General features: G+C 36.5%; 1 protein-coding gene across 4 annotated transcripts in view; it reads left to right on the forward strand.

Moving 5' to 3' along the window:
- The window catches only part of TNFRSF21 (TNF receptor superfamily member 21), a 47,625-nt gene that overhangs the window by 7,374 nt on the left and 27,555 nt on the right, over nt 1-12,696 (forward strand). For 3 of the 4 annotated variants that reach the window (XM_039326336.1, XM_039326334.1, XM_039326337.1), the window contains exons 2-4: nt 571-1,213; nt 2,725-3,219; nt 10,176-10,441. In XM_039326336.1, the coding sequence (XP_039182270.1) occupies nt 571-1,213; nt 2,725-3,219; nt 10,176-10,441 (1,404 nt within the window). Of the gene's footprint in view, nt 1-115; nt 262-570; nt 1,214-2,724; nt 3,220-10,175; nt 10,442-12,696 lie in introns of those variants that run through there. The other variant, XM_039326335.1, reaches the window with a different exon arrangement.

Consider the following 12,696-nt stretch of genomic DNA (forward strand, 5'->3'; position numbering starts at 1 on the left):
TTAAAAAGAGAAATAAATTGGTCATCCACGCTACATCAAGCTTTCTTGTTTTTTTTTACTGAAATGTGCTCTTCTGTTGTCAGTACTGGATGGTAACTTTGTAAAGGTGTCAAGTGGAAAAGAGCTATCTGGACTGCAAGTTAGATTCTGAATCTCCTCCAACAATGCCAATTTTGAAACCTGGATTCTTAAGAAATGTCCCTTCCTATATTATCCTGCTTTGTGAGAAGAGGAGTGGCTTGAGGTTCTGTCATCTGAAATGTATGTTTATCTCTCATAACTAGTAAATCTGTAAACTGTTATGTTATTTTATAAACATGAATATATGTGTCAGATTTCAGCACTGAAATCCATTCTGTATGCCACATTTTAATTTGGTTTACCATCACTTGGTGAGATCAAGAGAAAGGCAAAAAGATTTCCAAGAATCCAAGAGATAAGTGTTCAAATAGCCTCTGCAAAACCACGAGTATGTACAGTATTTGGATTATACTTACAGTAAAGCTGATAACATTTGCTGTAATTTGCCTTGCAAGTTGTATTTGACTTCCATTTATGTATATGTTTCAGGGATTTATGTTCCTGGGCACTGTGGATGCTCAGTCCGAGTTGTCATCTGAACAGAATACCATCAGTACATACACCCATCATGATCGTGCCACTAACACACATCTGACTTGCCACAAGTGTCCTGCAGGAACTTACGTATCTAAGCACTGTACCAAGACGACCTTAAGAGAATGCAGCTCTTGTCCTAATGGGACCTTCACAAAGCACGAAAATGGTATAGAAGAATGCCATTCATGTAGAAAGTCCTGCGAGCGATCAATGATTGAGAAGACACCTTGCACTGCTCAGACTGACCGTGAATGCTCCTGCCCACCTGGTAAATTTTTACATGGAGACACTTGTATCCCTTATAAAGTATGCCCCATTGGATGGGGATTAAAGAAAAAAGGAACTGAAACTGAAGACATCAGGTGCAAACCATGCCCTCGTGACACTTTCTCTGCTGTGCCTTCTAGTGTGCTGAAATGCAAATCCTTTACTAACTGTTCACAACTAAACATGGTGGTGATAAAACCAGGGACAAAAATGACAGACAACATCTGTGGATTTCAATCAATTTCCCAGAATGCAGCTGGGCTTTTGTCAAGTCCAGAAGAAGATGAAAAGCACTACAAAGTTCCTTCTGCTACTTTTCTTACCAAAGGTAGGTGCAAAGCACTGAGAAGCATTTTCTGCTGGAACATGGGAAACAATGATGAATATGAAACTTTCTTTTGAAATAATAAGCTGGTAATGCTCCATTTTGGAGTTCCCTTCCTGTCTGTAAAATATCTGTTGGGCTTCTACTTTATATTATGTTAGATCCCTTTTCTACAGCTCTGTAATAGTTAGCCTGATTCAGCCTCAGCATAATTCCTCTGCAAGTACAGTACATTATGACAGCAATTATTTGACCAGCATGTGGTTAATGGGGACATGGGGGGGGCAACTATGCTGTAGGGAGAGAGAGATATAAAAGAGTTTTAAGTTGTATCACTTTATTGACCTGATACAAAATTATATTTTTTAATCCTGATAGATCTTAAGTAGATATGTATAAGAATGCACAGTAAGATACCAAGCGAGTTCTTCTTCCAACAATTAAACTGATTAATTTGTATAGTGTTTTGTCCTTCTTTTGCTTATTTAAAATGTGTAATAAATAGTAACAATTGCATCCTAGCCCTCTAGCTTTACTAAATCATTGTTAGTATTTTTTCATTTGAAACTGTAGTATTAAACTTGGTTTAAAATGAGCATCTATTACAAAATGTTTTTCATCAATTGAGAATTTGCAGCTTAAGAACTATGCTCAGCAACTATGTGTCATGGTTCTGATAGATGAAACCCTTCAAAAGAACTTTGAGGCATTGTTTTCCTTAAAGAATCTTTTTATTCAGGAAACACAGTATCGACACTACATAGTTGAATCTAAAAACTAAATTCCCTTCCCCCATACAAAGTAACAAAGTGCAATTCCCACCCCCAATAAACTGTCATAAATCACATTCCCCAAAAAGCACGGACTTTCTCCTTAACTCCACAGCCCACCAAAAACTTGTTATCAGCTTGTCCTTGGGTTCCCACCACAGTGTTATGTTATGGCTAGCTGAGCTTACATTCCACCACCCCCCTCTGCTGCACCTGATTTCTAAAGTAAGAAAAAGCATATTAAAGGAATAGAGAAAATGTCTGCATTTTCATTAGTTGTCAAAGCAGGAACATCCAATGTTAGCAGCGTTGACACTATGTTTTGCAAGAACTGCATGTACACTTCATGACTACTTCACAGCATGAGCTACATTGTGGTAAACAATCTGGTGCCTTCTAGATGTTTGGAATTTCATCAGCTATCAGCATTTTTTTCGTCATGGGATTATGGGATGTGGAGTCCCCACCAAATAGGGAGGTCACTTCATTGTATACTGTTGAGCCAGTTACTTCTTTCTAAATTAAGTGCTCTTAGAGGTCATTCTCAGTCAGAGCTGTATTAATAGCTCCTAGCAGACTTTCCCAACAAGGGCTTTCCAGACAGGTTGGATTTCAGCTCTTATAATTCCCAGTCTTTTAGATCACTTCGACTTCTAAACTTAACTGGTAGCACCAGTCATGAAAAGACTGGCTGATAGGTTCTATCCTTGCTGATTAATTTTTAATATTGTATGTCTTTTTCAGGTGTGAACGCTTCCTCTTCCAACTTCACAACCACTCCTCCCCCAAGCACATATGCTGACATGATGGAGCCAACAGACATTTACAATGAAACCTCGAAGAATGAGACTTCGACAGCTTTGAACTATTCTAAATCTATAAATCACCAGCAGCTATATTATCACAAACAAACCCCTTCCAACCTTAACTTACAGCCAGCACTGGAAATGAGTGGCAGTGTGAAATCCAGCATTCCAAATAAACCCCCTAAAAGAGGACCCCCGAGACAGGCTATGCATAAGCATTTTGATATCAATGAACATTTGCCATGGATGATTGTCCTGCTCTTGCTGCTTGTGCTTGTGGTTATTGTTGTTTGCAGTGTCCGCAAAAGTTCACGAACTCTAAAAAAAGGACCAAGGCAAGATCCCAGTGCAATTGTGGAAAAGTCTATTTTGAAGAAATCTTCTACCCCAACCCAACATCGGGAGAAATGGATCTACTATTGTAATGGGCATGGTGAGTAGTTGTAATTCTATAAACAGAAGTACCGTACATTCACAGGTAAAATAGATTTCCATTCCACTTTAAAACACTCAAATCTCATAGCTTCTTAAAAATAACTATTCTGACATAAAAGCTTATATCTCAGGAGCCACAGGTCTTCTTTTTCATATTTATTTATTTATTATATTTATATGCTGCCCATCTCACTCACAAAGCAACTCTGGTTAGCTTACAAAATAGTGATATAGACTAACATAGAATGTATTATTTTATATTTACGCTAGAGATCATAACAGATATTCCATATTCTGCACAAAACTGTTAGAAATTACCTCCTCAAAGTGTCCCAAACTGTGTAACTTGGCAATTAGGCAGATTGTAGCAATCATTTAGGGAGATGTATGCTGCATAGGAATTGTGTTGGTATGTACCTATTTATTTATTTATCAATTTCTATGATGCTCAATGAGTACAGTAATTCTAGGTGGCTTATGTATTAGGGTTAAAATAAAAATGATTAATAGCAAAAGAAAGACAAAATGAGGTCAAAATGAGTGCAACTCTTGAAAAGTTTGACTATCTTAGACCTATAGTATTGGACTTCCTCAGAGCTATGTATTGTGGGCCTGCCTATATACTAGTCTCCATAGGTGTCTGTCCAGAGGGTGAATAGCATCACTAAGAAGGGACATATAGAAGATGTCCTTGGGTCTTCCTCCTGTCTCAGGTAGCAGATCCTCTTATGCTGCCTTAATAACAGATCAGTTTCCCAAAGAACTTACTACAGCACTGAAGTTGTTTCTCTCAATAGGTTTTCCTGTCTGTCTGATACAGAGAGGAATTATTTAAAGAAAAGTGGTCCTCTTAAATCAGTACCTCTGAATGTGCCTCCCGCTATGTGTTTTTGCCTGTTTTAATGATCAGAATTTGCATTCTGATTGACACTTGCTCTCTCTCTTCAGAAAATGCAACCATGGGGATCCTCAACATTGTGCTATGGATAAACTAAAACCTTTCTACAGGGGGCAGGATTTTTTTACTATATGCATTTCCCCCCCCCTAAAACTATTCCCCCTAACTTTATTTGATTTTCAATAAACAATTTAGAATAACACCAGGCAACTTTTTCCAATTAGCAAAATAAAGTTAAGCAGAAATCCACCTTCCAAAGATGAAGTGTTATTTTTGGTGAAAGTATTTTTGCTTAGAAGACAAAAATCGAGCACAAATTGGATTGCTGACAATGTGATCAGAAGTGCTTTGCAAGCTGGTGGACTCCATGCAGCTGATGGGTTTTTCCATCTGAAAATAAGGCATTTGAAAGCACATCTGGGTCATTCCTAGAGAGCCTAAGAATTGGTTCCCTTAGACTATTGTTTAGTGAAAAGTTTGTCAGAATGGAAGTTGTGAATGTAAGTTCTGTTTTTCAATTTAAGCCTCTTCTATGCTGATGCTTTTCATGATCTCATAGAATCTTGGATCAATTACAAACTAAATCTGTTCTGCCCTCATGTCGACAATTCATGATCTCAAGGACACTGGAATCTTTTATGACCTCATATGTACTTGGATCAATTCAAGCGTCAGTCTGTTCCATTCTGCTATCATTTCATAGGCTTTTTAAAGCATATTATTAAAAAAGAAGAAATCTTTTAGATTCAGTTTTTTGAACTTGGGTTCAGCTCAGTTCATAATTCAGTTCAAGTATTTTATTTGCTTCATTTTTCCTATATTCTCTTTTTTTCTTTTTCTTTCTTTCTTTCCAGTTCATCTTTTATGCTACCCTGAGCTATTTTCCTTGACATTCCCTTTCCATATTTCCATAGCACATGTTTGATATGATCATGTTTATTTAAATTGTATCTGTTTTCACTGTTGTTTTTATCAATAAAATCATTTCAAGTCTGGGGAGATCTGATTGTAGCCGGTGTTCTTGAACAGACTTTTCTTGGCTTATTGAAAGGAACTTTGTGATCTTTCACATAGACTATCATGCCTTGATCCTCCTATTTTAAGAAATGTAAATGTACATTTAGAAAAATGGACGTCACAAAGATACTCATGACATGTATAGTAAACCTTCACACAGTGGACTTCCTTTGTATTTATGGTCTGTCTAGATTCTGTATACCTTGAGGTTTACATGTTGGGTAACTGCAAGTGACCCCAAGGCCTATACTTTACTATATAAGATCTGAACAACAGGAGGGTTCAATTTTCAATTTAGTTAAATGCTGTATTGTACATCAGCCTCATACCTTTGAAGTTGAACACTTGCTGTCTTGTTTAGGGAAATGGAGGCTGTATGAAGTGAGAAAATAAGTCCTCGGATATCCCCCAAAGTCTGCTACTTTAAAGTGTTTTTTAATATAGCCTTCCTGGCATTTATTTCTAGCTATCTCAATCCTGCCTGTAAGCGTCTGGCTCAGGCTGTGTTTACCAGACGTGGCTCTTGGCATCAGAGCCCTGATAGATCACAGGGAGAAACTTACTTCTTTCCTCTACCTTAGCAAGTAGCTTCTTGGGGTCTATGCTGACCATACTCTTGATATTGGTTGTGTAAATGTATTAATGTGTAATCATTATTCTGTCACTGTATTTTAATAATCAAAGTTTTGATAGTATTCTGATCTACGAGAATGGAAAGAAAACACAACCAAGTTCTCACTTTGCACTTGGGAGATTGTTGATGAGGAGGTGTGAAGAAAGGGAGAAACCTGTTTTTCTTCCTGAGCTGAGGGGAAGCAGCAGCAGAAAGAAATTCTTTAGCATAATTAGTTTCTGTCAGTGATGGGCAGGATTTCGTGATGACTAAGAGCTTCAGGAAAGAAAACAGATAAATGTAAACGTTAGGATTATGGATTACTTGTGTTTCTGGAGATTCATTCTATTTCTTTCATATCCAGTTATTGGGAAAAAAGAAAGAAAAAAACTGTTCCTGTATACTTTTATTTTCTTCCATGAAATCATGTCCAGTTCTTGGAGACTGCCTGGATCAGTCCTGCAGTTTTTTTGACAATTTTTCCCCCAAAAGTGGTTTGCCATTGTCTCCTCCCGAGGGCTGAGAAAAAGTAACTGACCCAAGGTCACCTAGCTGGCTCTGTGCCTATGGAAAGACTAGAACTCCCAGTCTCCAGTTTTTAGTCTGATGCCTTAACCGCTATACTAAAATGCCGACCTTAAACATGCACATATAAAGAGTAAAACCTATAATCTACCTTTCCTTTTGGCTTGAGGAATAATATCCTAGATATTATTTTAGTGACTACTTCTATGGCTTGCTTTTAGGCAATATCAGTGGAAAATAATCTTTCAACTGCAAGCTATTTTTTAATAAAATATGTGAAGCTTTCTAACATTCTGTAAGTATAGCAGAAAGAACAATAATCAGCAGCCTTTACCAATATGAGTATTTTTCTTTGGAGTCAGTTTAGGGTGGCACAAATTGAAAAAATATATATTCACAACATTTTTAAAGGTTGATTTCTCACTTCATATAATTTCTTTATATACGCATACTGGTTAGATGCAAGAGCACCTCAAATGATTTATATTTTTAGTCCTGAATTGTTAAGGAACAAAATCCAAAGTTGTGGCATCTCCAGCACTGCCTTTTGCATTCTGATTTACATCTGGAACATGTAACAGGACAGCAAACTTACTTGACTGAAATTAAGTAAGCTGAAGAACTTATCAAGAAAGAGCTGATAAAGCTTTGGGCTTTAATGCACTAGAATTTCTGCATGGGGCCAAAAGTAAATATCAAGATTGTTCACTCCTCATTATTCACTCCTTGAAATTATTGCAAAAATCAGGAACAAAACTGAACTTTAAGATCACCTTACAGAAACCGAGGCAATCTGTACTTCATAAGTAATAAGCAGGTTCTGTATGAGAGAAGGATTGCTGAATGGAAGGGATATACCATCCGTGTTGCAAGAGGCTGCTGAGAAGGGCTTAGGTATATATTCACAAAAGTATGATCCAAAGGAGAGTTTGGAAGGATTGAGCTAGTAGCTGTCACAACATTTTGGAAAACCACAGGGGCAGCCAAAACTTGTGGATTCTTAGTGTACATAGAATATTGTTTTAGAAATGAATGGAAATCTCATTTTCAGTTTGATCCTGCATCTTCAGCGCTTCATTGAAATGTAATAAACCTTGTACATTGACTATTATATCATAGGAGTGAACACACCACATACTATTCATCCTGCTTAATATGAACAACATAGATTCATGGCAATTTTATCAAACTCATCTTGGATGAGAGAGATACAAAAATTATCTGTTCAGAGCACTAAAGTTTCCTTGTGCTCTCCTATTGAATTCCAAGTACTGCTCCACTCTGGCTACCACTTCAGAAAATGCCCTTCTTTTTCTCCAAAGAATTTTAGTCCTTTCTGATAGTTTGGCTGCAATTCCAAATGAATGGCATTCTGCTGGTTTAATTCTGGGTAATTTTACTAACGATGAGATAAGCCTGCTTGATTTAAATCTGCCCTTAGTTGGGTAAGTTTCATTGAAAACTAAAGATGTAAACAAGGAAAAAATAAACCTCACTGAATAAGATAATCTGACAGCTTTTTAGAGAGATGTTGGCTACCAAATCTAGGCTAGGATAGTCCAAATAATTGCTGGATGACAACAACATAGAGTGAGATTTTTCTAACTCTTTTCGCTGCCATGTAGTGGTTATCTGGATATCTGTAACCCAGATAAAGTTCCCCTAGGTCGACTCACACAACAGTGGTCTTCAACTGAGTACAGGGGTTAATGGATTTTATTTTGTTTCATGTTTGCCTTTGAGTCAGTGTAGATTCTTGGCAACTGCCGGTATAAGTGTCTGCAGTTTTCCTGGCAAGATTTCAGAAGTTGTTTGCCATTGCCTCCTTCCTAGGGCTGAGAGAGAAAATGACTGGCCCAAGGTCACCCAGCTGGATCTGAGCATAAGGTGCAACTAGATCTCACAGTTAAACTTTTCTAGATTTGCACCCTAACCACTACAACAAACTAGTTCTTTAATAGGGGAATGAAAAATAGAAATAAGAAATGCAATTCTTATTTTCATAGAAATTGCAAGATATGATTTCAAAATCTTTTCTGTAGAATAGTCATTATGTAACTCTAATGGCAGGTGATGAATGTAGTTTTCTTTAATGATAAAGGGAATTAAAAGTTTAATTTTTTTTTTATCATCTTGCCTAGAATTGAGGGTTTACTCAATTCAGTCTTAGAGTCTTATGGACATACAGTATTTAAGATTCCTTTCTGCGAATGAAACAAAAAGAGGTATAAATAGTACCATTGCCTGTACCAAAGTCCACGTGGAAGTAACATCTAATACTATACAAGTGGAATTTTTACTCATTTCTCCCCAATCTTAGACAGCTCCAGTGGTCTAAAGCAAAATTTGGGCCAGAGAACACAATGCTATAAAGTAGACTGAGAAGTAAAGAAAAATAAATCCCCAAAGAAGGAAATGGCAAACCATTTCCATATTGCTGGCAAGAAAACTTCATTTACATGTCTATTAAGTAATTAGGTTTTGAGTTCAACTTGGGTGAGGCTTGACTTTATGTTGAGAAGAAATCTGTTGCACTGATGCCAATCATTTAGTGGAAAAACTTCACTTGGATACAACACTGTTATTATCCATTGCTTCCACCATTGTTTTTTTATTTGGTATCATAAGCAGTTTCTTCTTGGCACAATGAAGCATTATATACTGCTTGCTTTGCATGATAAAACACAATAATGGAGCAGATCATTTTAATCTGCTTTTTATTAAGGGAGATAATGTGCAAAATCCATGAAATTTGTTCAGCACAAGTCATATTAAACCTCTTGAAACTAGAATGCTGCAAATTTGACTTGCACATTGTTATAATTTAAAATAAATCTGCAAGAATTTTGAACATTGGTTGCTGAACCACACTGTGCCATTTTAATTTTATTACAACAATTTTATCTCAGTTTTAAATGTTGCACGATATGAATAGCCTCCTTCTAAAATAAATTAGTTGAATTTTTTACAATCTAAATAACAATCCTGTAAATTAGGTTGGGCTAAGACATGAGTGATTGAGATTTGTTATCTAACCACTTAGGAATTTGAATATCTTTGTCTTACTCCATCATATTCAATTCCATTGTTTTTATTTCTCTTATCGTTAGATTCCAGGATGGAACTTAATTATTTTGTTTTTAGATCTCATTGGCTTGTTGAGAGTTCAGCTTTTCTGTATGCTAGCATTACCAGACAATTATCCAAAGAACACAAAAACTGTTTCTTGAAAATGCTCTGGAATCTTTAAGTAACATAAAATTCATGCAGTTTATTACATCACTTCTTAACTTGCATGAAATAAGCTGTTTTTATGTATACAGACATTTTAATTTTTTTTTCAAAAATCTGTTCTTTGATATAGTTTAAGTCTCTCAATTTTGCTATTTTATTATATTTTATATTTACTTACATTGCTCTTTTCAAGGTACTAGACTAAATAATTATATAAATTTATTTACAAATAAATGAAAACATGGGCATCTCTTTCTTCTCAACTAGCACGTATTTTATGGGTATATATAATTCAGATGTAACCTTCAAAATCACGATAGTTGAATGAGGATTTCCAGAGAAGGGAAACCACAATGGAAATTGCTTTGGAAAAAGCAACTTCCAAGTTCCATTTTTACAAATTGCCTTTGAAAATTATCATCTGTATTCAATGTAGCAAGACTACCAATAAGATCCAGAACATTGCATGCATTTTTAGATGAGTAACTATCCTGGGGAGGGGGGTTTGGATAAGAAATGAAAAGTGTCAGTGAATCTTCTAATTCAGAGCAGGGTTAGTGTGTAATTTGCAACATTTTCTTTGAACAAGCATTCTTACCCTAAGGTAAAGATAACTTGTTGATAAGCTTGTATTCAGTATTTTACCCGAAGTTCTTCTCTTAAACAGGCATTGATATTCTGAAATTGGTAGCTGCCCAACTTGGAAGTCAGTGGAAGGATATCTACCAGTTCCTGTGCAATGCCAGTGAGCGGGAGGTGGCAGCTTTTGCCAATGGATACTCCGCAGATCATGAAAGGGCTTATGCCGCTTTACAGCACTGGACTATCAGGGGCTCTGAGGCTAGCCTTGCCCAGCTGATCAGCGCTCTCCGCCAGCACAGACGCACAGATGTGGTGGAGAAGATCAGGGGTTTGATGGAAGATGCAACGCAGGTAATACCTATATTACTAGCTACATACATTAAAATTCAATGCTAACCTGGAGGCCGGGGTACAGAACAGCCTTTTGTAACACAATTGTAGTTCCTTTTTCTGGTGTGTATCCCCTCTCTCTTATTAAAGAATAAATGGGGGGGGGGACAGCAATACAGCTACTTGCTGGCAATTTTGTTTTTCTTGAAATAACTTTGTTATTCTTGAAATTAAGCAACTTCTCCAAACGTCTTAGTACTGATTCCAGGTGTCAGCCAAAGTGCAAGGAATCTGAAGAAGTGAAAAGGCAACACTGTAGGCTATTTTTTTTAAGCAGCAAGGCTTCCTTCTCCCACCTTTCCATCTCTGGTGTTGCTTCACCATGCTATGTATACGGTATGTGAAATGGGAAGAGCTGAAATAATGCCAGCAGTCATCAGTGGAACCTTAATGCACTTAAGCAGCAGGTTAATTGCTCGGAAATCACTGGCAAGTCAATGGTTAAGTGGAGCTTCTTCATGTTTATTGTTCTTCCCCAAATTATGAAGGTATGCTTTATAGCATATCCTGGTTATTTTTCTGCAGTTCCGGAGGAGAGTAAGATATTGCCTAACCTAATGCCTTCGACAAGTCCTTTCCAGCACTGCACTACCTGATTTATACCCTTATTTGCTGATACATAAAGTGAGCTTTTTTATGTTTTAAAACTCATTCTATTCAAGACAGTTTCTGTTTACTGAAAATTTGTTGTTACCAAGAAGAAGTTGGCTAATATGGAAATGTTCTATCATTTGTCCAAATGACAGAGGCGTCAACACTTTTTCAATACTGTGGCAGAGTTTTAATTTCTCTTCCGCTTTCCTTTTTCTTCCTCTTTCCTCTTCTCTATATCAAAGAAGTTTGATGTTTTGTTTTATCATTGTCTGTTATCTGGAATTTGTTTTAGAAGAGCTTGAAAGTGCACAATTTTCAGCTGTAACCTTATCATCATCTACACACTAAGAATGGTTTCTGGTTTCTTGTTTTAAATAATGAATGGCTTTGCCTCACCATGTTATGCCCTGTAAACATATTTCTAGGCTCATGCAAATCATGCAAAATACTGTGGACTCTGTACATAAAAGTAGCTAAACTGCGTGCTCTGTTGGAGAGGCTAGCCTTAACTGAGGGCTACAACAGGTCCTATCACAAGCATTGCATTCATAAAATAGTCACCACTGATAATTATACTACCAGTAATAGTAATAATTATATCATATTATATACCCGTGTAGACATTGGCCCTCTCCAGAATGTAGCAGCTTATAATCACAATTTGTACATTAAGAATCTCCCATTTCATTACCCAAAAGTTGCAAATTCCTAATTGTTCTGCTTAAATGATGTACTATCAGTTTGCCAGCAACATGAACTTTGTAGAAGTCAGAGGACTAAAATAAGACAAATGCTCAGCCGCCTATATAAAACACCTTTGTAACCAGCAAAAGTAGAATATTCTGCAAAATAATAGGACAAATCTATGTAATTACATTGATAGCAGAATTCAAGTGATTTTAATACAAAGCTAAAAGGAGAATGCAAGATTTGACAGAGATACAACATTAACTCTTCTACTGATTATATAAAAGGAGCATTTTTTTTCTTCCATAAGAAATAATACTGACTATGGATGTTTTGACAGGAACCTATCTGCACTAATGGGACTGTACTGGTGAGAATAGTACCCCAGCAAACACACCTTGGTTGCTAACATTTCAATTCTCATAGTTTGATTTAAAAATGAGTGCGCTTTAAGCTTCTTTTACAGTAGGAATGGATTTATCAGAGTCTTTGCCAAAGGCGTTAGCAGTTGAAAGTCAGCTGTTTTTCATCACTGGACTCTAATGTTTTGCTTTCAGCAGCTGTACAGTCAGGTGTATAAGTGACTGGTTTTGATGTTACTGAGCTTCTGAAAACTCATGCTGCACATAAGCAATAATGAAGGAAGGCATGTGGCTGTCTGATATTTTGCAGAGTTACAGAAGGTTATTCCCTTCTTGGCAAGAAATAAGATATCCAAGATGAAAACAATTCACTTTCATCTCTAAAATAAACACTTTTATCAGGACAGTTTACAAATACTTCAGTTAAAATGAAGTAGTTTGATATCCTTGCTTGTAAAATAGTAACATGAACAATAATTTTAGTGAAAGCACAAACCTTTACATAAAACGAATGAAAGAACAATCTGTAACAGTTACGGTGCCAAAAATGTTATCAGAATGCCCAGCCAATTC

The sequence above is a fragment of the Crotalus tigris genome, unplaced genomic scaffold (genome assembly GCF_016545835.1).
Source record: "Crotalus tigris isolate CLP2741 ecotype Arizona unplaced genomic scaffold, ASM1654583v1 scf7180000024340.7048381, whole genome shotgun sequence".
NCBI classification, from domain to species: Eukaryota; Metazoa; Chordata; class Lepidosauria; order Squamata; family Viperidae; genus Crotalus; species Crotalus tigris.